General features: G+C 38.7%; 1 protein-coding gene across 3 annotated transcripts in view; it reads left to right on the top strand.

The window, feature by feature from the left end:
• The window catches only part of ADAMTSL3 (ADAMTS like 3), a 168,953-nt gene that overhangs the window by 51,085 nt on the left and 93,321 nt on the right, over positions 1-24,547 (top strand). For all 3 annotated transcript variants that reach the window (XR_004081612.1, XM_031055984.1, XM_031055983.1), the window contains exons 3-4: positions 21,611-21,738; positions 24,113-24,158. Coding sequence is in view for 2 of the 3 variants with exons in the window: in XM_031055984.1 (XP_030911844.1) it covers positions 21,611-21,738; positions 24,113-24,158 (174 nt within the window). In the remaining variant the exon portion in view is untranslated. The remainder of the gene's footprint in view (positions 1-21,610; positions 21,739-24,112; positions 24,159-24,547) is intronic.

Genomic DNA, 24,547 nt, shown 5'->3' with positions numbered 1-24,547 from the left:
GTTGGCCATCTCAGGGTTCTTATTTCAATTACATTTTTATCTCACTGGTTCTTTTTTTATGAAGTCAGCCTCCTTATAAAAGTTAATTTTAATTAACTCAAGTAATAAAGAAGTTATGGAAACTGTAACTGAGATATGGTAACATAAATTTTCACTAAAAAGTGCATTAAAAGAAGAATGGAAAGTTTATTTCTTTTGCTATTTAATTAAAAGTTAAGAATCAGATGTGCAAGCTGAAGGGAAAAAATATAACATGCTTAATAGAGTTGAAATGAAATATTCTGTACTCTCTTCATAGTTTTTTTGTTGATGTGGGGTTTTTTTTGTTGTTTTCTTCAAGTTATATAACTTTCCCCATCAGCTTTTTCATTCTTTTCTGTCTGAAGTGATGCATCACACCTGCTTCTGATGCCCAGGGACAGCTGTTTCTCATTTTCTTCCATTTAAGAAATAAATGTTGCCATTGGAGTCAGTTGTGAAACTTGTAGGGACTTTCTGGTATAGGTTTAGGCTTTTGGGAGTCTCAGCCTGGCAGTGCTATAATTTTCCTGGGCCCTTCATTATTCCTGCAAGCTGTCACACTCACTGCCCTGCTGTGCCATGCTCTGACCCAGACACTCCTCTGTCTCTTCTGTACAGAGCTGCTCTTGTTTACTGTTTTAAACATCTGTGTTCTTTTCCATCTTCTCACCACTCACAATGGAATATAGTTCAGCTTTTTCTATAACACCCCAATTTCCTTCTCTGTTCCCCCATATCAGACACAGCCAATGATGAGGGTGACACTGGAGGTGTCACTGCTGTCCCACAAGTTCCAGCACAAGTATGGTGTAGGGCTGAATGAGCAGGAGGAGCCTGGTGCTGTACAAGATGCTCTTTCTGCTCTAAGCAGCATTAGGCCAGAAGAGTTGCTGTGTCCTGGTGCCAGGGCTGATATTCTTCCCTCTCCTGGAGTTTCTTCAGCCCTTTCTCCCCTGTGCCAAGGGCACCTCTGTACACTCCCCTGCAAGCACAGCTCTTATGATGAGACCAAGACACCTCTCATGTTTGTCTCTAAGCTGGACCTACCTTAAAATTTCCTGCAGGTAGTAAATCAGTTCAGCTACCCCAGTAAATTTCTCTGGAGAGAAGCCAAGGGAAGGAATCAACATGGTTTATAAACTTTCAAAATACATACTAAGTACTTTTTCCCTTAACTTTTGGTGATTTACTTCTATTCATTGTTAATAAGTTAATGCGGAGAAACATTGGGATTGGTGCCAAAAATCATCAGGAACATAACCCAGAGCAATTTTTAAGGGCACAGCTTTTAAACAAGCTTCTGGAAGAAGCATTATTTGACAGTACAAAAGTGAAATAACCCAGTTTGTTATTTTAATCTTGTATCTCTACTTCTGGTGTTCTGTCTTGTGGATGATTTGCATTCAGCTGAGGCTTTGGCTGATGGGTTACCATAAATGGCTCAAAAACAGATTGTTCCACTTACATACAGCAATTTTTGTGTGTAATTAGAATAAAGCCAGGCAACTTTCTGAAATACCTCTTTTCACCTGATTAAACTTGGAGTCATTGTTCCTGAAATAAAACAGTTGGCTTTTTACGAGTCCATGGGCTTTTTCCTCCATGAAAGATAGGAGTCACTGTTCTTTGAAAAAGGCATTTCTTGAATAAGAATATTTTTAAAAATTTATATGAACTCTTGTAGGTGGGAATTTGAAATTAACTGATTTGTATATATATATGTATATATAAAATATTAAATCCCAAAGTATGCTTTGAAGACCAGTGATGGTCTTGGTAAAAAGGAAAAAAAAAATTAGATTTTGCTCTTGCTTATTTTGATGACCAGGGAGAGACACTGTAGGCAGTTGTACAACTGATTTTTCATGGAAAACTGAATACCATTCTTGTACAATTTATCCTCTGAATGAACATTAGTAGCAACCTTGGTAACTGGCTCAGAAGTTCAGCTGAAGTTTGGGAAGACTAAGCCAATACATTCTGGGTGTATGCAGAGCAAGAAAGCAAATAGCTTTTTGGAGTAGTTTATTTACCCTTGTCAGATGAAAAGACAATGCAGCAAATAACTCAACAGCGCAGTCCCTGATGTGTGGCTCACAGCACAAGCACAGGAAGGATTATTAGAGGCTTTCCCAGGCTGTGTCACTTGGGTATTACAGCCCTACCTCACACATGGAGAGAACACTTGTTGTTCTCACCACCTTGCCAGACAGTCGTGGCGCTTTATTCTGCACCAGTTTGCCCCAAGATGTGCTGCTTGCTGAAGGCCTCCAGGGGGGTTCAGCACCGTGGTCTGAGAGGCTGCAAATCTCTCTCACCTCGTTACTATTGCAGGGAAGATGTGGATGATGGAGAGCAGACATAGCTAACCTCTGAGCATGTTTGAGAAATCTCCTTTTTTGGGCTGGGATAGGGTCTTCTCCTGACCCAGCAGCATGAGTTAGTTAAGATTGAAAACCAGAACAGACAGGACTTGTAAAAGGGTTCCTGCTGTCTGCTTGTTTTCCTACCATTCTGGTGAGGCCTCACAACAAAGTGACAGCTGCTTGTGTGCCAGCCCTCATTTATAGGTAAACTGGTGTTGTATCACTGTATGAACTCCTAGAAGAGTCTTCACAGCCCAGCAGCTCTGCTCTGGGGCTGAGTGAGCTTGCTCCTGGTGGCTGCAGGGTAGCAGTCCATGACTGGAGTGCTGAAAAATTAATGTCAGAATAATTCATTTTCAGAAAATGCAAATTAATCCAAAGTAAATCAAGTTCATGGAACAGAAGTCTAGGTAGCAGATAACTGATAGAAATTTCCTGTGGGATTCCCGTCTCTGTGGGAGGTTGCTGTACATTATAGGAATAGAAATGTTGGGGTTTTTTCAAAAAAGCACATAAAAAAGAAGGTTGAAAACAGTTTAAAGAAAATAAGAAACATCTGTCTTTCTCCTCACCCTTTTTTGTGTAGGTTATTAGCCACTTCCCTGCTAAAGCAGATTGTCATATTTTACTCTTTTGTGTGTGTGTGTGTGTGTGGTGGTTTAATATGGAAAAGCACTGGCCAACTGCAAGCTGTTACTGCATTTTGATTTTTGTGTGTGATAGCATTTGGAGAGAAGAAATGAAGACAAGCAGCTTACTCTTTAAAGTTTATAACCAAACTCTGAATCTCCAACTTGGTTACTTATGGCAGCTTTCTTCAGATTTCTTCTCCAGCTACATTCTTATTGACCATTTCAGCTGCAGGTAAATATTTCCCTTTAGCTGATGGTCATCTTGGAACAGGCAGAGGATGTTGCTGGAGCATGTCTGAAGGCACAAGAGAAGAGCAATGAGGCCATTCCACCCTGGGCAGCTCTCCAGAGGAAGTATTACACACTTGGCTTTCATGCCCTGATATGTGAGACCTTGTGATTGGACTACTCGAAGTGGTAAAACTCCAAGTGTGGTTTTAAGTACAGTTGGTTTTGCACTGGGCAGCATTGGACTGTGTTAGCTGTAAAGGGTATATTGCAGTGATATTATTTAGTGTCTAATTAGCATTTTCTCTCAGAGGTTATTGACTGGACTATCTCCATCTGTCTCTTAGGTGAGTGTTACATCCACATCAACTTTTGAAACACAAACCTGCCTTGTGTGGGGCCAGGATTAGGTGCACATAATCTCACTTATTGTTTGGGAAACTGAGTCAGGAAGTTACTTAACTAAACACTTGTAGCTGCTCCTCATCAGGCATCAGAGGAGGCACCTGGACCCCAGATCTTCTGTCCTAAACACTTGTCCATGCTGCTGGTGTGCTGTCACCTAAAGGCAGCTTCCCTTCAGAGGGATGTTTGAGCTTTACTATGCTTCGATGCCCTCTGCTGCTCTGTTAAAATACTGCTGTCTCCTCACTGTCTGTGGAACATGGGTAATTTTGTTCTACACTTTTTTTTCCTATAAATTAATTGGCCTGTTAACTCCCCTGGTGAGAAGTTGCTCGTAACAAGGATTAGAATAAGGGACATAGAGTGTACTGAAAATTACCTTCTTTGAAGACATTTCTTCACTTCTGAGATTCTGACGTGGTTCAGACTGAGATAATGGGGTTTTCTTGTTTTATGGGAAAGGTAGATCATGTAAATGTACATAAAAGTAGTTTTTATTGCTGTTTTATTAAGTTTTTGCCTATACAACGTATAGGATCTGATATTCAAAAGTACAGAGATTTCAGATTCCTGAAATCAGGAGCTATAAATTTTGACTTGGGAGCTTGAAGTTATCTATGAATTGCATTGTAGATGCTTATTCTTTTCCTGTGGTTTTGTTGGTTTTGGTTTTAATTTTTTTGATACTCCCCTCCTTTCCTCTAAATTTTTTTGTTTTATACCAGTTAAAACAAAAAACTGGATCTAGTTTGGTAGATCCATCTCCTGGTTACTCCTGTTCTCTAGAAAGAAGCCTTAAGGGTATAAGCCATTAACCTACAATTGGGGGCCTGTTGTTGCTCTATGGTTCCAGCTGCAGTGATCTTTGTTAAAAATCTGTGGGTTAAGATTCCTTCCTGCAGTTTCAGTTTCTTTAGTGGTTCTTTCTAGCTGTCAGGAACACCCATAATAAAATGCAGCATTAGACTTGGTTTTCCATATTATTAAGATTGTCACAGAAGTTGAAAGGAAAAGTGCTATTAGGTGATGTTTGTGACCGTATGTATATTCAATTAATCCAGTTTTGCCTCAAGCCAAGCAGTTGTTCTTTGTGCTTTGTGTCAGAATTGTGTGCCCAGTGTCTCATTTGAATTTGTCCAATTTCAGCTTCCAGTGGCTGGTTTGTTACACTGTCCTACCATTCATAGATATAAATAAACTTCTAGTACCTGTCGTTTGCTTATGGGGAGATATTTGCAATACTGTAATCCTGTGTTCTCTCTGTTCATGAAAGTCCATAGGGGAGACATTGTCTTGGCCCTTAGACCATTTTTATTATTACTTTATGGACCTTCAGATTTTCAAAAACTTATAAAAATGTAACAACCAAAATTGTGGAGGGCTTTTAAAAATCAGTTTTTAAAAATCACCATTTGTAAGTGCAGTTGTAATTATTTTCATATTCTTACTGACTACTGAGTGCTCACCTTAGCTGTTTTTATTTATTAATTAGTAATTGTACCTAGTTCCTAATTTCCTTTGTTGATTTCTTAATGAGAGTTACTTGAAATCTGCCACTCACATTCATATGAACTATTGATTATGTAGATCTTGTTTTTAAAGCTATGCCTACTAGATCAAATGCTGTCCAAACGTTAAACAGTTTTATAATTACCACTAAGCTTCCCAGCCATACCTGATATCAGAGTGTGGCATCAGGTTTATTTGACAGGATTGCTTCTCTGTTGGCATGCACAGCAAAGTTTTCTTGCTTCTCTGCTTATGCTCTTCTGTTTGTGAGAAGTTCATGATTTCCCTTATCTGTATGGAGCCATTACCTTGGCACAGAAAGTGAAGGCAATTTATAATTCTGTTTTTAAGATAGGCTGTCAGCAAATCCTGTCCTGACCACTCTTGAGAGTATCCCATACAAAAAATAATTGTTCCTAGATTGGTGATTGATGTAGCAGTACTGATAAAAGTTACATTGTTTAAAAGTGTTTATAAATCACCCTGTCCATATGTTCATTTCCTGTAATCTGTCATTATGGTTTCAAACATAATTGTGAGAGACACAAAACTGGCTTCGTAGCACTCAGGAATGAGGTTTGCTTCCATTTGGTCTACGTTGAAAGGTGACTCAAAGCAAAAATTATAATCCTGGAATACCATGTATGTTACAACAGGATATCTTTGCTCTGTGGTTTTGAATTACTGGAGGGCGTAGTCCGTCTTCAGAGTTTTTCCTCAGCATTGCTGGGATTTATGCAAAGTAACTGGGCCAGTTCAAGGGATTGCTTGGCAGAGAGGACTGTGTTTTTTTTAAATACAATTCTTTTTCTCACTTGGGAGGTTAACGTTATGACAAGCTGGGTTTACAGTCAGTGTTGAGTGGGGATTTTGGCTCTGTCTGACACAGAGGACTACTAGAGCACTGTGTGGTATGATCACAGCACAGAGCTCTCTGCTCTGTTCCTGAAGATGCTTCCCAGTTTCTCAGCTAGACCCAGAAGCTGAATGAGGGAGCAGTTATTGCAGCAAGAGTGAAATCTGAAACACTCTCTTCATGCACCGGTTTTTGCACTGCAAGGGATGGAAAAACGGTTTTGGAGAAGCAGTCTAACTTTTTCTATCTTTTAGTTCTTTGTCAAACTCAGCCAGGACCATGATGGAGGCAGAGGTTTACTCTGTTATAAAGTGCTCTACTCCAGGGTCTTGCTAAAACAGGAGAATAGGTAGAGCATAAATGTTTTTGAAACTCTGTCTCTTGGGTCCCAACCATGACTGGCAGCGAGGTCACCGAACTTCAAACTTTTCTTCCAGTTAAAGATTATTCCTTTAAAGAGGCAAAATAATGCACACAATATTGTCCTCTAAAGCTGCCACACATTCCTCCAGAAGTATTATTGTCTCCACATCCTATCCAATTTTCCTTAATCACGAGTCTTGTTAAGGAATCTGTCCTTTGCCAGGCTTCATCAAACTATAGGAGCCTCCTGTTCTGCATAGTGGACAAGGATAACATTTGAACTAAGTATGGAAAATCAGGAAAGTGGTTTTTTCCTTTCTGCCTTATTTTTTTCCTTAGTACTTCTCTGTCTGGGTAAATTTTCAGCTCTCTCACTTTGTATAAAGGGCTTGTACTGACAGACTGAGATCCTTTACTGACATCTGTGTCAGTTAAATAAAACACTTCCTTATTGCAAACTTGTTTGGAAGAAGCAGATTTGAATGAATTCATAAATGCAAAAAATGTGTCATATAAGAGACACATGCAAATTGTCTGTACTGGGAGATTTGATTTTATGAGCTTAAGAACTAAGGAATCACTTGGGTCCTGAATTAGGATTTGGGGATATAATAAAAATTGTTAGCTATGCAATTGAAAAGTATCCCTTAAGTCCAACTCAGGATGTGCTTCTCTCTCTCCATTTGAAAAATTGGAAAGAAAGGACATACTTGAGTTGTGTTGCTCAGTAAAGCAGGAAGAGTAAATTCTATTGCTGGTGTTATAAGAGGTCAGAGTATATGATCAGCACATCTTTCTTCTCAAGCAGCATATCAAGACTTTATTCCTGTTTTCTAACAGAGAATTTATTAGCTGCTTCAGGCATTATGTTCATGCATTGCATCAAAATGGGTGTGATGATACATTTCAGTGCTCTTTGATTTGTCAATCCCTTTATGAGCATTTTAAAGTTATAATTTTAGAAGAGCTTTCCTTTAAAAACATGATCAGTTTTACTGTTAATTAAGGAACTTTCTCTTGGGAAAATTGTTGGTAGTGTCTAAACAGTTACATGCCAACAAAATTGGATTTTTGTATTTTCCCTCAATGCATCTCTGACTTAGATTTGTATTCACTTTGTATGTGTGCAGATACAGTTGAGATCTGCTTTTAATTACTGGATAGGATTTTCAAATCAGAAATGCAAACACAAGCACACAGCTTTTTAATCATATGTAAGTCACCTTTCAAAAACTGTCAAGGAATCGTATTTTTAGAAGCCTATTATTTGTATAGACACAAGTAATGCAATAGCTCAGTCTTTGAGATTATGAACATGGTTATGATGAGAATATTCTTGGCATAAGTCAGGAGTATTATATAATAAGGAAACAATGTCTTTTTATACTTTTCTTCCAAAACATTCCCTAGTGAGAACTAGGCGAAAAAAACCCCATAGGATTGCCTATGAATAGATCCCCTTGCAACATGATAACTTCAGCCAAATTACACAAAGTAGATTTAAAATCCTTCTCATGTTTTCATAGTTATGTTTTAAAACCCTCTGTTGGCATCTAATATGAATTCTGATTGTGTAACTGTAAGACCCAGACAAACAATGTATAGATGGTATTAAACTCTCTCTCTAGCAGTATGGATCCCTAAAAGACAGGAGACCCAGTTGTCAAAAACAATAAACTATTTGAATGAGGTAAAATAAAAGCAGTGGGTTTAATCTGGATTTACCTGGTGCCCCAGAATGTACAGAAAAGCAGCGCTGAGGCTGAGGAAAATGTCTTTGGCTCAGTAGTGCTATAGGTTTATGAGTGTGTACACCACAACTGTAAAGCCTAACTTAAGGTCAGATCCTCTGTAAGGCAGCTTGCAGAAAGGTCAGTGCCCTGCTGTAAAAAGAGGTGTCAGAAGGGCAGGGGAGGGACTGGCCCCTACAACAGTTCAGATTCAGAAAATAGATGAGTGGTGGGTGGGTGGTTACCCCTCTTCAGTCCCTTTGCTTCCCCTGGGACTTTTGCAGCTCCCCAGGATCACACAGAATAGAGCCCAATATCTTCCACATGGCCATGTGCAAATGCTGAGAGCTGAGGTGAAGCAGTGTGAAGATGAATGTGGCTAGAGCAAAGCTGCTGTCTGCGTTTATGATGTTTCCTAGTGTTTCATGAACAGTTTCTAAAGAAAGCTGTTAATCCATGGTCACCAAGAGAATGAGAAAATATATTGGTACAATAGGTGGTATTTATAGTGCAGATGAGGATTTGGGAGTTCAGTTAATGATCTAAATTGGGCAGGAACTGTTCATCAGCAAGCTTAAAAGCCCCAAAAGAGAAGTAGCTTTTGGGTGTGCAATATATCTGTTTCCAGACAGACCATCTGGGAATAGGTATGTATAGCCAGCCTCCAGAACACAGAAGACTTGATTCATCCAGGCTGCGTTTATATTAAATAAGAAACACAAAGTTGATTTGTGATAAAAGAGTAGAGCAAAACAGTAGTTAGATGATTTGGAGGATGCTGCCTAAAGTGGGAAATATATAGTGAGATAACGTGTTTTGGAAGAGGCCTCCCTCTGGCAGGCCCAAACCAGGACACACATCTTGGAAAAAGCAGACAGCTGAGTGATGGACCTTGTCTCTGAGCCAAATATGAGATGTTGCAAGGCCTGTGGATTAAAACAGTGCAGGCCTTTTGTTACTTTTGTATCCTTAATCCTGATTGCTTCTTTAGAGTAGCCGTACCTTAGCCCTTCTCCCCCAGCACAGTACAGATCAAAGGGAGAATGGCTCTGGAGGACACCCTGGTCTGTACTTGGCTTCCAGGCAGGATCAAATCCAAGTGGGCTGTTCCTGGTGGATATTTGTCCAGCTTGTTTTTAAATCTGTCGACCAGGATTGCAAAGCCTTCCAAACCCAGCATTTCCCTGTTGTTGTAGCTAGCTTCCCTTACTGTTTGTTATTCTTATCTAGCTGCTGCTGTGGCTTTGAACATACAAAGGGGAAAGGAGAATGAGATCACAAGCCAAATTTATACTTTTACCATTATCTCTAGAAGAGATCTTTTTTGTAGAGATAAAGAGATCTGTTTGTCATCTCTACAAAGGCTAAGAAGCTTGTTCTTTATTTTTCAACCCCCGAGTTGCTACTTAGATAATTTTTAATAGAGTTGAATGGTGTGCATGGAAAAACAATGGAATTTATAGATGGTAGTGCATCAGTGAGGAAAAACATGGGTGCTTGGTCTGCCTTTGTGCTCAGCAAGATAAATATGAGGAACTAGTTATGTTGTGGTTTTGAGTTGACTGATAAATGGTGAACAAGACCTTTCTTGAGGAAAAAAAGGCCTCTTTTGAGGAATCTATTTTAAGAAGAGAAATAAGTAACGCCATAAAATGTGGAACATTTAAAAGTGTTTGAAATTTGACAGTGGATAAACTCGCATAAAATCTGTTAACTGTGTGTTGTGGACTGCACAGCTCATTGATCTCCTGGAAAGCTTCACTTAATTAATTCAGCTTTATATATTTCAGTGGAAAAAATGTGTGCAACCAAGCAGGAAGTTGTTTCAGGCTTTCAAAATCAATTTGAATATGGAATATGGGAAAAGACATAAAAGATATCTCCCTCTTCCATGCCAAAAAAGGAACTTTGCTATGCTAAAGATGTTGGAAAAAACACCATTTAAAATCTATTTGTGTGTGTGTAAAATCGTATTCTTAAGTGGATCTTTTTTAAGGGTATTTGAAGAAGTATAATTTTAGAGTCTAAACAAATACTTTATAGCCAGGGGAGACTGGTAAAAGAAATGAAGTTGAGAAAAGTATGTAGGAGATTTTTCCCCTCTTCTTTGATCTTTATCTGCCCATATGTGTAAGAAATCACATCCCCATCTGTAGTTTGGCTGTATCTGACATGGAATTCAGGGGTTCTTGTAGGTCCTACACAAAACCCAACCAAGTGAGTGAGATACTTTCCATCAGATTCAATGGCTTTTATATCAAGCTTTATTCTCTAAGTGCCTGACAGTGATAGTCTGGTTAACTTTCATTTACCAGAGTATACAGCAGAATTAAAAACAAAAAAGGGAATTTATTGGTTAATTTACTTACACAAATTTTCCTTAAGTCCAAATGCTAATAATAAAAGCCAGAACCCACAAAACCCCCCAAACTCCTCCCTTCTCCAAACCCTTCAAATACAAGCAACCAGGGAATTTTATAAATAGATATTCTTACCTTTCCTACAAAAAATTCATGCGGAAGTCCTATCTTGGAATAAGCTATTCATTAGTTGGCTTGGCAGAAGGAACATAATCCAAATGAATGAGCTGCCAAGAGTATTTTTAGTGGTTTTATATGTTGCCCATTCAGATCTTGGAAAATTTCTTCAGAAAATTGGACAAACTGACCACTCATTTTTATGGGCTTTCACAAGATCTGAAAGTGAAAAACAACTATTGTATTTAGCATCTGTTAATGGAGGTTTCAGGCTACAGAACTTGAGAAGGTACTGCTGGGAAGCTAATACAATAACCATAAAATATTGGACTGATAATAGGAAACACTGGCACTGAACAGATATGGAAAGAGTCATTCTAATATTCCATATCCAGGGCTGCTGCCCTGTGCCGAGTGCTAAAGATACTGTGGTGAAACACACGCAGTAGTAGAGATCTGGAACGAAATCAGAGTCAACTCAAGATAGATGAAATTGTCTTTTTCTCCCATGAATGCTATTCATTGGATAATTCTGCCTTTGGAGAATTAAAAGCCAGGAACTTGGACACAGAAGAGAAGCAAGTTGTGCTAACATTTTTCCAAATGGGGTAATATATGTCTTTACCCCACATGTGTAATTAAGCCCTCATCTTCCTTTATTTGAAGCCAGTGGCTTTTTCTTTTTTCTCTTGCTTCTTTGGGAATTGGATCTAGACCTGTGCTGCCATTGTAACTGTTCCCTAGACAGGTTTTTTTCTCCCCAAGCTGGAAGCTAGACAATCAATAAAAGGAAAACTATTCACCAGATATCAAATGAGTTTCAGTGGATTATATTTTATTTGACTTAAAGTGGAAAGGAATGACAAGAGAATATTACATTTTTAATCCCACATAAAATACATTTCTGGGAAACTGTTCTCTGCACATGGACCCTTTTTTTTTCTCTCAGCAGCAGTCTTTTTTTAACCTGTACATAAGTTACATCCAAAAGCTGCCTTCAGAACTTCTGAATATTGAAGTCTTCTTCTGAAGACTTCAATGTTTTTGAATATTGAGGTCTTCTGCAAGATGAGTTTTAGGCAGGAGGTTTTAATCTTTGGGGTTTTTTTGGTTGGTTGATTTTTTTTGATCTTTTAAAGAAATTCTCTAAAAACCTTTCCTGACAAATTTAAGTGTGTTTTGCTGCTTGTGAGGCAACATAGCTGGAGGAAGCTCGAGATGTCAGAATTGGTACAGGCTTTTGACTGTGGATAAGCAGAGATCAAACAGAAGTTGCACCTCTGGTAGAGCAGAAGCAGCTTAAGGACTTGTTTGGCTGGTGCAGGTGCCCACCAAGGAAGGTTCCTGACATCTTCAAGCCAGGCTGCCCTGTGTAAAGCAACCCCTTCCAAACAGTGAATGGAACTGCTCTTCAAGGACAGGAAATCAGCTGGAGCCAGTGGAGCTGAGCAAACTTAAATATTAAATTTGTCTCTAAGTTAAGATGTATAAGAAAAAGAAACACTGAAATTCTGATTTTGGATCATTTATGCCATTGCTTAATATCACCCAAAGATCAGCTCATGGTTAAAGGGGCAAGAACTGCTTTCTCTGAGAAGAAAGCTCATCTGGCTAAATTTGATTTATGCCACAGTTAAGAGGCACCATGATCAGGCTGACAAGTTTTAGAGTTACTTTGGGCAGAATTTCAGTCAGACTGCTTTTCAGTTATAGGCTTAGTAAATCTTCTCCTTCAGTATATTAATTTAAAATGGCTCTTGAAAAAGTGATATCTACCTTAAAAATTGGGGTAAAAAATACATTTACGTAAAATAATTCCTTTGAAATTCAAAAGTTATGAATTTGTCTCCATTTATAAAAGTAGAAATTAGGATTCATATAATTGCTGTCATCTAACTATATGGATTTAATATTTTTCCTTTTGACATTTGTTCTGTTGCCTGCTGTATCTGCTCATGGTCTGTGATCTGTTTTGCATTATGTTTATAGAAATATTACCATTAAAAGTGCTACATGTAGTATTAAATGGCAGGGTGAGGCAGGAGACATGAGTGGAATCACTTGTTCACAAATGAGGAGTTTGGATGCCTTGTCTCAGTGATAGGGTATAAATACCTATAATCAAATTATTGGTCTGGCCCTATGGATAATACTGGTATGAAATTGAGGCAGGCAGGAGTGCAATATCCCAATATCCAGGGTTATGAATATTGCAAATTATGGATAGACAAAATGCACAAAAAAGACTTTCCTACACTGGCTGCTCTTGCTGCAGTTTATTCTTCTGTCAGTATTTCCCCTATAAACTCCTTTTATTCATAGGCTTGGCAGTTAGCCATAAAATTTTGCTTCTAGCAGGAACTTGGCAGACAGTGTCTCAAGTTAGGAAAATTATTTTAAACAAATTTTTAAAATGTATGTATTGGGGCTCTTTTAAAAGTTAGAGGTGCAGTAATTTTTTTCTGAGGAAAAGGATTGGTTTCAGTAGTTTTTTTCCATTGTAGATTCTCTAAACATTTTCCTAAAAAACAAATTTAAAAAAGTTGTAACCAAATAGTGAAAACATGACTTTTATTTCAAAAGCATGTGTATGAAGGTACTGTACATAAGTGTCAATGACTTGTGTATTTTTGAGTGATGGTTTTTAGGGTATTGCTTTAAGTCAAATACTTCATGTGTCACTGTGATGGAATAAAGCTTGTTTATGATGTTATAAACTGTTAGGGAAATAGCATGCTCAATATGTAATTTTAAATGCCCACACTCCCTCTTGATTTACTTTTCCATAACCTGCCTGTAAGTTTTGTGCACAAGAGTCTTGGAAAATCAGCTCTTCAACAAGTTCAGCACAATGCAATAATTAATAGTCTTGTTTGAGCAAGTGGTGCCATTATGTCAATCTGCTGTAGGGTGGGAGTGCACTCGGGTTGTGTGAGCATTCAAGGGAGCAGAACAGCCTTTCCCATTCTTCAGTTTGCTGTGGTGACCTGGGCAAAGGCCACCTGGGCCACCACAAATCAGCAGGAGAGCTTGTGATGGTGGATGTGGCTCTTACAGCTCACCTGTAGGCTGAGACACAAGTCCCCCCCTGCTCTGCCCTGTCACTTTTCTCCTGCAGTGAGCTGTAAATTTGCTGCCTGACTGTTTTTAGTGTGGAGGTTCAGTCATTGACAGCATCCCTGCCATAGCTCTCCTTAGCCCGAATGGCTTCCTCAAATACTGCCAAGTGGGTCTCCATCAAATGAGCACATCAAGAAGGACATGTGGAGTCCTAAACCAGCACAGGAATTTTATCAGAAGGAGATGGGTCTGTGATAGCTGCCTGACCCTCAGGAGAAATGCACAGGGTTTCTTTTTGTTTGCACTGTTTTTTTTTTACATGGAAATCTTTATTTAAAAGCATTGAAAAATATGTAATCACAGAAGTAGGATTGCAATTTCATATGACATCAGAATATGGGAAAAAAACCCTGAAAAATCTTTCCTCAACAAGAAAGGTTTTGCATATTTGACAGTGGCACCAATGTGCTCCTGTGTGATCTTTGAAAGCTGATGGTCCTCTCCTTTCACAGACATAATGCCTGCATTTTCATCTGTGTTTCTCTTATTTTTCCACTGCATGCACTGAAGTGAGACCAGTTTTAAAAAGTGCATGGTAAAGCATTTAAAAGAACCTTCATTTGGATGTTTGCAAATACATTTAATAAGTTAATTCAAAAAAATAATGCCAGATATACTTCCCAGAAATTGGAATCTCTTTTTCTATTATGCACCTGAGGCATTCTGCATGTTGGACTCTGGCTGACCTGTCACACTGTTTGTGCTGGATGGGGAACATGTGGTGTGCTGTGTGAAGGTGGAAAAACCCACTGGATCCAGGCGCAAATTTTGAATATGCATTCAGTAAAGCTTTCATGCATTATTACTGTTTTATGAGCTCCAGGAAATACATGGACTGGTGTTAATGCAAATTTTTAAGTAGGCCCAGAGATAATGAACATATCCAAATGTCTTGGAGATTGTCTTCCCCCTCACCTACTGTACATACCCATATTGGAAAGGGCAATGTTTAGAGTTGCAAAACAGGAGGTGAAGAGCTCTACAAGGTGCATGAAAATCTGCCTTTGGGCACTGAGGTAAAATTCTCAGCTGCACAACTCTCACAAAGCACTTCATCCTTCTTCCTGAGGTCAGATTTCATCTGTAAAGTGGACATAATGCATAACCTTTAAAAACTCTTGTTGTGTCTGTGCCAAGTTTTGTTTGCACAACTACATGCAAGGGCTGAGTATTTAAATATCATATTGTGGAGAATGTTTTCTAATTGATGATAATGTATATATTTTTTTTTTACGTTCTAGGACATAACTTCTAAGTTCATGGGGACTGGTAATATAATCAATGTTTTTTTAAAAAAGAATATCATGTTTCTAACAAACATTATAAAGCATTGCATTCTGTCTTTTTTGCTCATTTTAAAATTCTGCCTTTATCTCTCTTCCAAGCTCTGCCAAACGTTTGCCTCAGGCTGGCTACTGAGAAAGTGGGCAGAGTGTGCTACAATTTATATTGGTTTATTGGTTATGTTTCCTTTCAGAACCTCTGCGTGCTCTCCAGGGTCTGTGACTTTGGAGCTCTTTGCCAGCTACACATGAAAATCTGCAAGTTCTAATTCTCCAGACCACTTGAAAAAGGAGGGAATTGGAGTGATGCTGAACATTTCTCAGTGTAGTTTCCCTTTCAGATGGGGCAGATTCAGAGGAATCTGTATTGAGAGTTCAGATTTATACACTTCCATCTATGTAGTCACATGAACTGTTTAATCTTGGAAGACAATTAAATACTGGAAACTCAGGGATAAGTTTTTCATATTTTTCATCCTGGGCAGCTGTCCTGGATGGTTGGACCTAAAAGCTGATTAGAGACTTGGTGTGCCTCCCTGACTATCACCAAGGGTAGTGAATAGCCTTCCTCCCTGTTTTCAGGAGAGTATCTTCTCTATGTTCTAATGCTGGGACAATATTTACCACTCCACATAAGCAGATTCAGGGCTTATATGGCTCTAGTTGGGCAAGCATGAATGCAAACCTGGGCAACTAAGTCTAGATTTTCAGCTGCATTGCCAATGATGTAATGCACCAGTATTTGCAGGATGTGCTTATCAGGGTTTAAAAAAAGGGTTTCTCTCTTTTCTAGATATTTTTCTGTCAACATATTAATTTATGAAATATGATCCAAGAAAATAAACCAGTTTGCTGTTGTTCAGAGAGGCCAGAGGCAAGTGCTTCTCTTGTCAAAGTCAGCAAAGAAATGAAAAGGTACCCTGGGATTTTGATGTAGGTCACCAAATCTGTCAATAAAATAGAGTAAAATAGAATTTGTGTAATTCTATTTGGAGTCTGGAATTTGGAGTTTTTGTTAACCCATCTGAACAATGTAATTAACTCAGAAATTGAAAAATAGCAACTTTAATTATGCTTTAAGTACTTCAATACCAATTCCTTTTAGCAGGAACATGTAGGTGCTGGCCTTAGCAGCTAGATGCAGAAAGAGCTATAGGTGTCAGGGATTGTAGTGCAGTTGCTTTCTGCTTGGGCTGGTTAGGGAGGGATCCACGATTTCTTCTCTGTGCCCACAAATTCCATGTTCCCTCTGTTACTGCTCACAGAGAAGGAAGGAGGGGATACAGACTCCTTTCAGTGCCAAAAGCCTCAACTCGCTCATAGGTGCCAAACAGCCAAGCAACATTTCATCCCTTCCTGGATGCCAAAAGCCTCAAGTATCCCTGCTCCACCTGCCAAAACCTCCAACTCTGTCCTGACAACTCCTGCAGAGCAGGCCTGTGCTGTCAATGTGAAATTTTGCAACACTCTGACAACGGAAAAATCTGGATGCAGTATAACACTGAAAACCACGCTGAGATTCCCCTTCAGTTTGTAAGAAAATGAATTATGCTGTAAATATTTCCTGTGTGTGACACTTGTGCATGCTTTATTCTCCAAAATTTGAATTTATTCAAAACTCCTGTAGAATGAAAATAAGTTGCAGAATTCAACACTGAGAGGTCTAAAGTCCATTTGAGCCCCCAGATGTGTTTTTTCATGCAGCTCAATAAGTCCATCACTTGCCTTTTGGCTGATTCCTTGCTGGTGATTCACCTTGTTGCTGAGCTTTACCAGCTTATGTTTCTGAAATGCTCTTCTTATTGTGGGGCACAGGTTCCATTTTGCAGTGAGTTTGCAGTACTGAGGCCAAGTGCAAGGAATAGGTAAAGTAACAATTTAAATGTTAACAACGTTAACAATTTAAAAATGAAATAATTTTAAACATCTGCTTAAAATAGCTGCATTTGCTCCCAGGTGTTTTTTATCAATTTGAAATAATGATGCATTGTTTTTTCTCCAGGATTTAAAAATTCCAGATAGGTTCTTTTTAACATACAGAGTTACATAATTTACTTTGGTACACAGAAGTAAAATATTTATTAAACTCAATGACATGTACAGTGCACAATTAGGTAATACATAATGCACTCAGCAACAGTAGAATTATACCAGGAAATGTCTTGAAACCTGTTTTAAGGAAACAAGAGGAGTTTTTAAGCTAAAACCAGGCAATGCAAGATCTTTTATTAATAATCCTTATTTGTCTGGAAATATGTTTTGACTGTTCTATTTAGTTGCTGCCACCACAAGTGAAATAGTTTTTCCCAGATCTGTAATCTGCATTCTGCACCTCCCTTAGAATACAAAACAGAGGTGTAAATTATTTTTGTATGTGTCCTTAGCAGAGAAAGAGATTTCTAGTGTAGCTTGTTTCAAATCTCTAGACATAACAGCCAGAGTTAAAATGAAGGATACAGTTCTGAGGGTGAATAGCACATGCAGTGATTATTGCAGGTAAATACTTGTTCTTTCCTGCTCAGGGGTACAGTCATCACTGCAATTTGATACCTCTTCCACCAAGTGTGGTGTCTGGAAACGAGGATCTGGGAAATGCATCACAGAGCTACTCAGGCAGGATGTGCTCCCTTCAGTGCCATAATTCCTTGTGCTACCTCTCTTTGGAGCTGTTGCAGGTATGAGGAGAAGCAAATGGCACAGAGCAGTGCTGCACGTGAAGATTAGTGAAGAGCAAAATAACCTCGTGCTTTGGAGGACTCTGAAAGTCAGGACAGTGTTAATAGTATTTATGGGTTGTGAGAGTGGGAAGAAGCAATGAAAAGGAAATGCTTCATCTCTTTTCAAAACACCATCAAGGATGAAATTCACTCCTGGGACAAGGGCCAGCACTGAGCTTTGGGTATTGCTTAATTTAGGCCTTCAGTGGTACAGAAGTGGTGTTTATACTCCTCAACAGGTTCCTCCCCTTGGATGCGTTTAGTCTGAAGAACCTAAATTCTGTACTTAATTATAAGAAATGCATTATTAAATAGCAATATGCTGTAACTGTGCCAGTGTAACTCCTTTTGGTGATTTTCTTCTAGAATTTGGCAAGCCTTAGTGAATTAATACAAACCAGTTTAGTAAGCAGCTGTGAGAAAAGCAAAAGCACAGCCACCCAGAGAGCTGCTGTGACATTGGCATAATAGCAGATGTGTTGGTAAATATTCCTCCAGATCCAAGCCCTTACTTGAAATGACAAAGACTTACTTTCTGGGCCACATCTCCCTAACCTGTTTGAATTTCTGTGTATCCATCCAGCCCCAGGGGTGATCTGTGACCATTGCTACATCTGCTGCCCAGAGCTTGCTCTGAATCTCTGCTAGAACCTCACAGAGCTGGGCACCTTGCCCTGGGGAGGTGCGTAGGGGCTGTCACAGGGCAGGATTTGTGTTGATGTGTGCATGGCACAGGAGCTGTCACCTGGGGGCTCTGGCAGGAGGAGTCTGTGTGCCAGGTCTGTGAGTTTCTTTCACTGCACATACTGCCGCTGTAACTCTTGTGTCAAATACTATGGACTTGCTTTGTGTTTAAAGAAAAAAATTATGCTAAAAACGATGCAAAAACAAACATTTAAGGTATCAGGGCATTTCTATTGAGAGGCTGAATCTTTGTTACACTGAATGCTAAACATTTACATATCCAAGCCTTATGTAATAGTTGTCTGAATAATAATAAAACTGCATAAACTGACCTTGGTTCTCTGGCACCACTTCTCCTTTGAAGTCTGCATGACCAAATTCAAGACAATTATGTCATCCTTCATAACAGCCAAACAAAAGTTTGGCCAAATAATCTTTTTTTTTCTTCATCTGAAAGCGCTGTGTTTGATTTCTGTAATGTGTGTCAGTGTAGCTGTTGTTATTTACTGGGTGCTACAAGTGACAGTAAAAATCCCCTTGTTTTGGAGCAGTGATCAGCCCTGTTAACATCTGGATTTCATTTATTTTACCTCAGTGCCCTTGTTCTGGGTTACTTTGGGTCGTAGGTTGCAAGGGGAATATGGCCTGAGAACTCATGCACAACCAATAATTTGCAGAACATGGAGGTACAGTATGTGCCCGTATGTGACAGGAGCAAAAACAGAGCCCTGGACAGAAGAAGGGAAACTGGCACAAACACTTTCCCCTCTGTTCAAATCTACCAGTGCCACACTCTAGTAAAATTCTCTGTGGACAGCACTGTCTGTGTCACTTAAGGGTTGTCAGCACAGAGCTCAGATTGCACATCACTGGCCCTCAGATCTTGAGGAAGCCTTGGCAAATTGTCATCTCAGTCTTTGAGGCTCTATGTCACCAAGTGCTTCAAAACTCAAGAGTTTATTTTCCCTTACCCCCTGATTCCAGTAATCATTGTCCAGGTCCATGTTTAGTGTTGTGACTTTTTTTGCTTTCAAAATGAGTTAGATTGGGATGAAATACTTTGAGTCTACCTTTCTCATATACACTGGATTTCTGCGGAAACTTTGTATAGGTTCTTAGCTGTTGCTCTGACTGCAATGTTTGCATCTAACCCTGTGTTCACATGTGGCACAACTCTTCCAGTGCCATGTTTTCCCATCCAGCTCTAGGTAAAGAGCAGCAAACAATCTAGGTTGTGTTTATAGCTGGTTTAAATTATTTTATCTGGATTCACTACAGCACTTGTGGCTTCATCATGTACCATCATGGCTGCACATGTGCATGTCCATGCACACATTTACATTTGTGCTGGTACACAAATGCTTCCACAATGAATATGCAAAATATACGTGTTGTGCTTTGTCTGTTGCAAAATTAAGGCACTAAAGGCAAAAAACTATTCTAATATGATTCAATTTTTTACTGCTGGACCACGTTAGAATTATGACCGAAGACAAAGATATGAAAAACTGAAGTCAAGCAAGCTGGGAATGCAGTCCTGACGTACAATAATATCCTTCTGTGTCCAATTGCAATTAGCTCTCAGTTTAATTCCTAAATGAGTTTCCAAGGCTTTGTTGGTGTAAATCATGTTGTTGGTGATCTTTTCTTTATTTTACTTCAATTTAGTACCATGGTGAAGACAAATGTAATGTGTAGAGTTTATGAAACCAGACAGCTAGTAAATCAATATTATTTTGGTGGTAAATTACTAAGTCAGTGCAAGCTGCTTTAGCTTGAACTAGCTGGAGCTTAAATCAACACTGTGGGCACTGAATTAGTCAATGATTCTAAAGAAGGCTTTGTTGGCATAAAGTTCTGCTTTGATCGCCATAGTATTTACAGCTTTTTAATTAGATACAGTTCAGAACAATGGCTTTTATCAAAGCAGTTTGGGAAGTGAACAACTGGACTTTGTTTAGAGCTTTGGATGACATTCTGTCTGTTAATATCACGTGGCTGGTTTTAATACAATGATGAAGTTAGGATTATTTTAGGCATTGTCACTGCTTTGTTAAAAGAAACTAGCTATTCTAAAAAAGAGTGGCATGTGTGGCTTTTTTAATATCACAAGTTTAGCCATTCCTCAACATGCTAAAACCCAATCATTTGCTTTGGACTTGTAGAGAACAAACTAATTTTGCACCTATAAATTTGAAAGAAGTGACCCTCTTGTTCATCTTGATTTATTTTCGTGTGCCGAGTGACTTGTTGGGAAGTGCTGAGTTTTTTTGTCAAGACTGAAGGCAGCCGGTTCCATTTTCAGTGTCAGACATTTCAGACTTGGCTTCTGAAATAAAGTAAACCCAACATCAGTGTGAAAATTCCTCAGGGATCTTGGCAGAGCTGGGCTCTATCGTTTTTGGAATGGTGGATTGGCCTAAGAGTTCTTTTAAAGCTTTACGGTAAGCAATTGTAAAATTTGTAAATTTATAAGAGCAAGAAAGTTAAAAAGCCACTGATGTTTTTAGACCAATTTCTGCAATTCAGTGTTCAAATAGAGATGCTCATCCTCTAATAAACAATTAGGGTTTTTTTTTTTGATAAGTTGAGCACTGAAGTCAATGAGAATAAAAATTTGGCTGGAAATAGTTGTTTTCTTTAAACGTGAATTAAATTGCCATGTTCTCTCAGTGGTGATTCTTTTGGAGCAGAGTAAATATTCGTCAATATTCTCTTCCACCTGAGAAAAATTACTCACTGCCTCATTCTTATGCACAATCTGACTTTCATAATGATGCCAAAAGCCATTACTTTATGTTAGTGGTATTTTTGTGTGCAAACTATCACTGTGGTGGTTTGAGAATTTGGTGTTTGAATCTTAAGCTGGGTGTAATATAGGATTCTAAAAATCTTAGTTCCATTGTAACAGGCCCATCATGTGTTTGAATATGATGCCTTGTCTGTGTGCTCGAGACTGTTTGGTTCCTACACAGCAAGTTGGGCATAGAGGAGTTGTGCACGTTTGGGCACAGCAGTGCTTTGCCAGGAGGCAACACATCATCTACACTGGATCTTCAAAGGCTCTGCTTTTCCCCCATATAATTATTATGCATTAAAGCAGTAAATTTGAAATATGGTAAATAAGCAGCAAAGTAACATAATTGGTACTATTAATGCCAAGCAGTAAAACATACTCAAAACTTTTTTTTTCCTTCTTTCTGTCTTCTTTTCCTTCAGAACTCCAGAACCACCCGCTCAGATGAAGATAAGGATGATTCCTGGGATGCCTGGGGGGCCTGGAGTGATTGCTCACGGACCTGTGGAGGGGGAGCCTCCTACTCTCTGAGGAGATGCTTAAATGGCAGGTGAGCCACATGCTGGTGTGTGGAGGTTCTTCTGCAGCTCCGGCACATTTCCAATCCTCCTCTGGTTTCTTCTGTTTCTGAGACTAAGTGCTGTGTAAGATAGATCAAGTGTTATAATATACTGCCTTTAATACACGTTTGTAATAGACAAATACCTTAAGCTTTAACTCTGACCTTTAATGTGTTATGAGATGTAATTGTGGAATAGCAGGAATTATTTATTTGGTATGGTCAGATAGAGAGGGGAGTGCCTTTCACTGTAATACAGATCTAAGGGTGAGTCACCTGTGTACCACTTAGCCTGCACTTGGACATGACTTGCCATAATGTGCTGCTCATATGGATCTATCAAATGCTGCTCTCTGTTAGGGAAGGAAGGCTAAGAAGCTGAAGTCTCAAATTGCACCATGGGAGATTCAGGTCAGATGTTAGGAGGAATTCCTTCTCAGAAAGGTGGTTAGACACTGGAATGGGCCCTCCAGGAAGGCAGTGCTGTCACTGTCCCCACAAGTGTTTAAGGAAGGGCTGAACCTGGCACTCAGTGCCATGGCCTAAAGTGACACGGTGGTGTTGGGCCACAGGTTGGGCTCGATGATCTCAGAGATCTTTTCCAACCAAATTGATTCTCTGATTCTTCCCTGCCAGCTCTTCCTATGCAGTGGTCCTGGTAGCTGCATGTTTTCATGTATAAGTCTTAGTGTGACTTGAAGAGAAGAACACAGGCAGTGAAAGCCTTTTACCTCAGTGGTAAAACTGGACTAATGTAGGACTTGTTGGTACAATCCTTAAACTAGGAGTAATGCACTAGGCCTGTAGTCAGGCAAGAAAAGATCCCAGCCAGCTTTGAGGCATTTGTGCTGGCATCCATAATTGCCTGTTTCACTTGAATTATTCTTAAACATTTTTAAAACTGATGATTGCGTTTGCATTTTTATTTAGTTGAATGCAGTATCAGCCAGGAGGTCACTTTTTTCTTAAAGAAGGCTTGGAGTGTCATGTGCTACTTAAGGGCAAACTGTATGAAGTACAGAGCTAAAGATGATTGATTAAAGCACTGCCTGTTTTTTAGTGAAAAATTGCACAAAGATCTTGGAGAAAAGTAAAAGTAATAGTTCCAGGCAAGAAGCCTTGATAGTCTACCAATGTGTTAGGGACTGTGAAACAAGCTCAATAAATTGTAGCAGTATAAATTCCACTGTGGTTTTATTAATATTTTTAATGTGTACCCCTGTGAAAAACATGTGTTTTCCATACCTTGACAAATGCATAGTTTAAAAGGTTTTTTCTATGTTTGGTTGTTGTAGTAATGTCCGGGAAACACACAACTGTGAAACAAAGTTTTCACATTTGTCTGTATCATAAACATTTTTAATTTGCATGTTGTGATGCAGTAAGTCTTGCAAAAGATTGGAAATTTGAGACTTGAAATACCTTGAGCTTTAACAGTTGTACCTTCAGCTGAGTTGAGCTCTTTCTTCAGGCATCCATTTTTATTTCCTTTTCAAATGCTATTTTTCGGTCTCTCTCAGACATTATTAAAAAAATTTTATTTTCATACAAGAAGAAAATTTAATCAAAGAGATGTAAATTATCAGTTATATGTTCACACTTTCTTTAATGTAAGGTGCATCTTTTGGTATGAAGGAATTATTCCAAAACACTTTCCTGATTTTAGAGAAATCACTAATTATAATTTCTTGTCCAGTCATTTGAAATATGTTTTAAGTTCTTTCAAAATCTTGATATTGCCATTTTTAACATAGAAGAATATCTTGCACTGTGCAAAAGTGCTGGTTTGGTAGTGAAAATTTTGGCAGAGTGTATCTTTAAAAAAGTGTGAAACCCAACCTCCCCAGATTTATGAGACCGCAATAAATAACCATGACTCTATTACATGCCTTTTATTTCAGCTACTAACAACAGACTGAGGATCTGAACTGCCTGGATGTCAGGATTCACATGCTTTGGGCACATTTGCATGCAGTCCACAAAAATTCTGTCTAATTTAAAATTATGAATCAGATATTCTGATCTTCTCCTCTAGGTCACATCATGTTTATTAGAAATTACTTGGTTGCAATCAGCATAGAGCAGGCTTAGAGATGTCTATTTCACAAAATAAATGTGGTTTTCATAAGGTTTGCAGTAAATTGGGCTTATAGGAAAAGTCACACATTCTTTGCTGAAGAGAGACAGCGGTGTAAAGCTCAATACCCAGATCCCCTCTGTATTTAAACCTTGTATTTTGAGTCCAGATCATGGTAGGGCAGTAGCAATAAAAGCCTAATTTTCGAGAGAATAACTAGCTGTTAAACAGGCAAGGTTGTGTTTTGCTATTATACAGTGTAACTATTTTTTACTCTTTTTTTTTTAGGAACTGTGAAGGTCAGAATATTCGATACAAAACCTGCAGTAGTAATGTGAGTCTGGCCTTTAATCCTGTTTTACTCATTCAAGAAATGTGTTAAAGTTTAAGAAATGCTGCTTCTCATTTAAAACCTTATGGTGCATAATTTTCTTTCCATCATTATTACCGTTTTTAAACATTTCAGTCTGCATGACACCATGAGGTCTCAAATTTAGATTTCCCGAATGGACATTTTCTTTTGAAATTATAGTGCCAATTGTGATTCAGAATGTTTTATATCACTTATTAGGAGAGTTACACATTTTGGAGGATTAACGGATCAATTCTCATCTTTAACTAGCAAGTGATTTTCCTGGGGCTGCTGTCTTGTAGATGAAGCATTAAACTGAGCTCGGGATCATTTGTGATCATTAGTGATATGGTGACTCTCCTCATGTGAAC

This window comes from Geospiza fortis, unplaced genomic scaffold, assembly GCF_000277835.1.
Source record: "Geospiza fortis unplaced genomic scaffold, GeoFor_1.0 scaffold171, whole genome shotgun sequence".
NCBI lineage: Eukaryota > Metazoa > Chordata > Aves > Passeriformes > Thraupidae > Geospiza > Geospiza fortis.
Note: the sequence above shows the minus strand (reverse complement) of the source record. Positions and strands in the feature narration are given on the sequence as shown.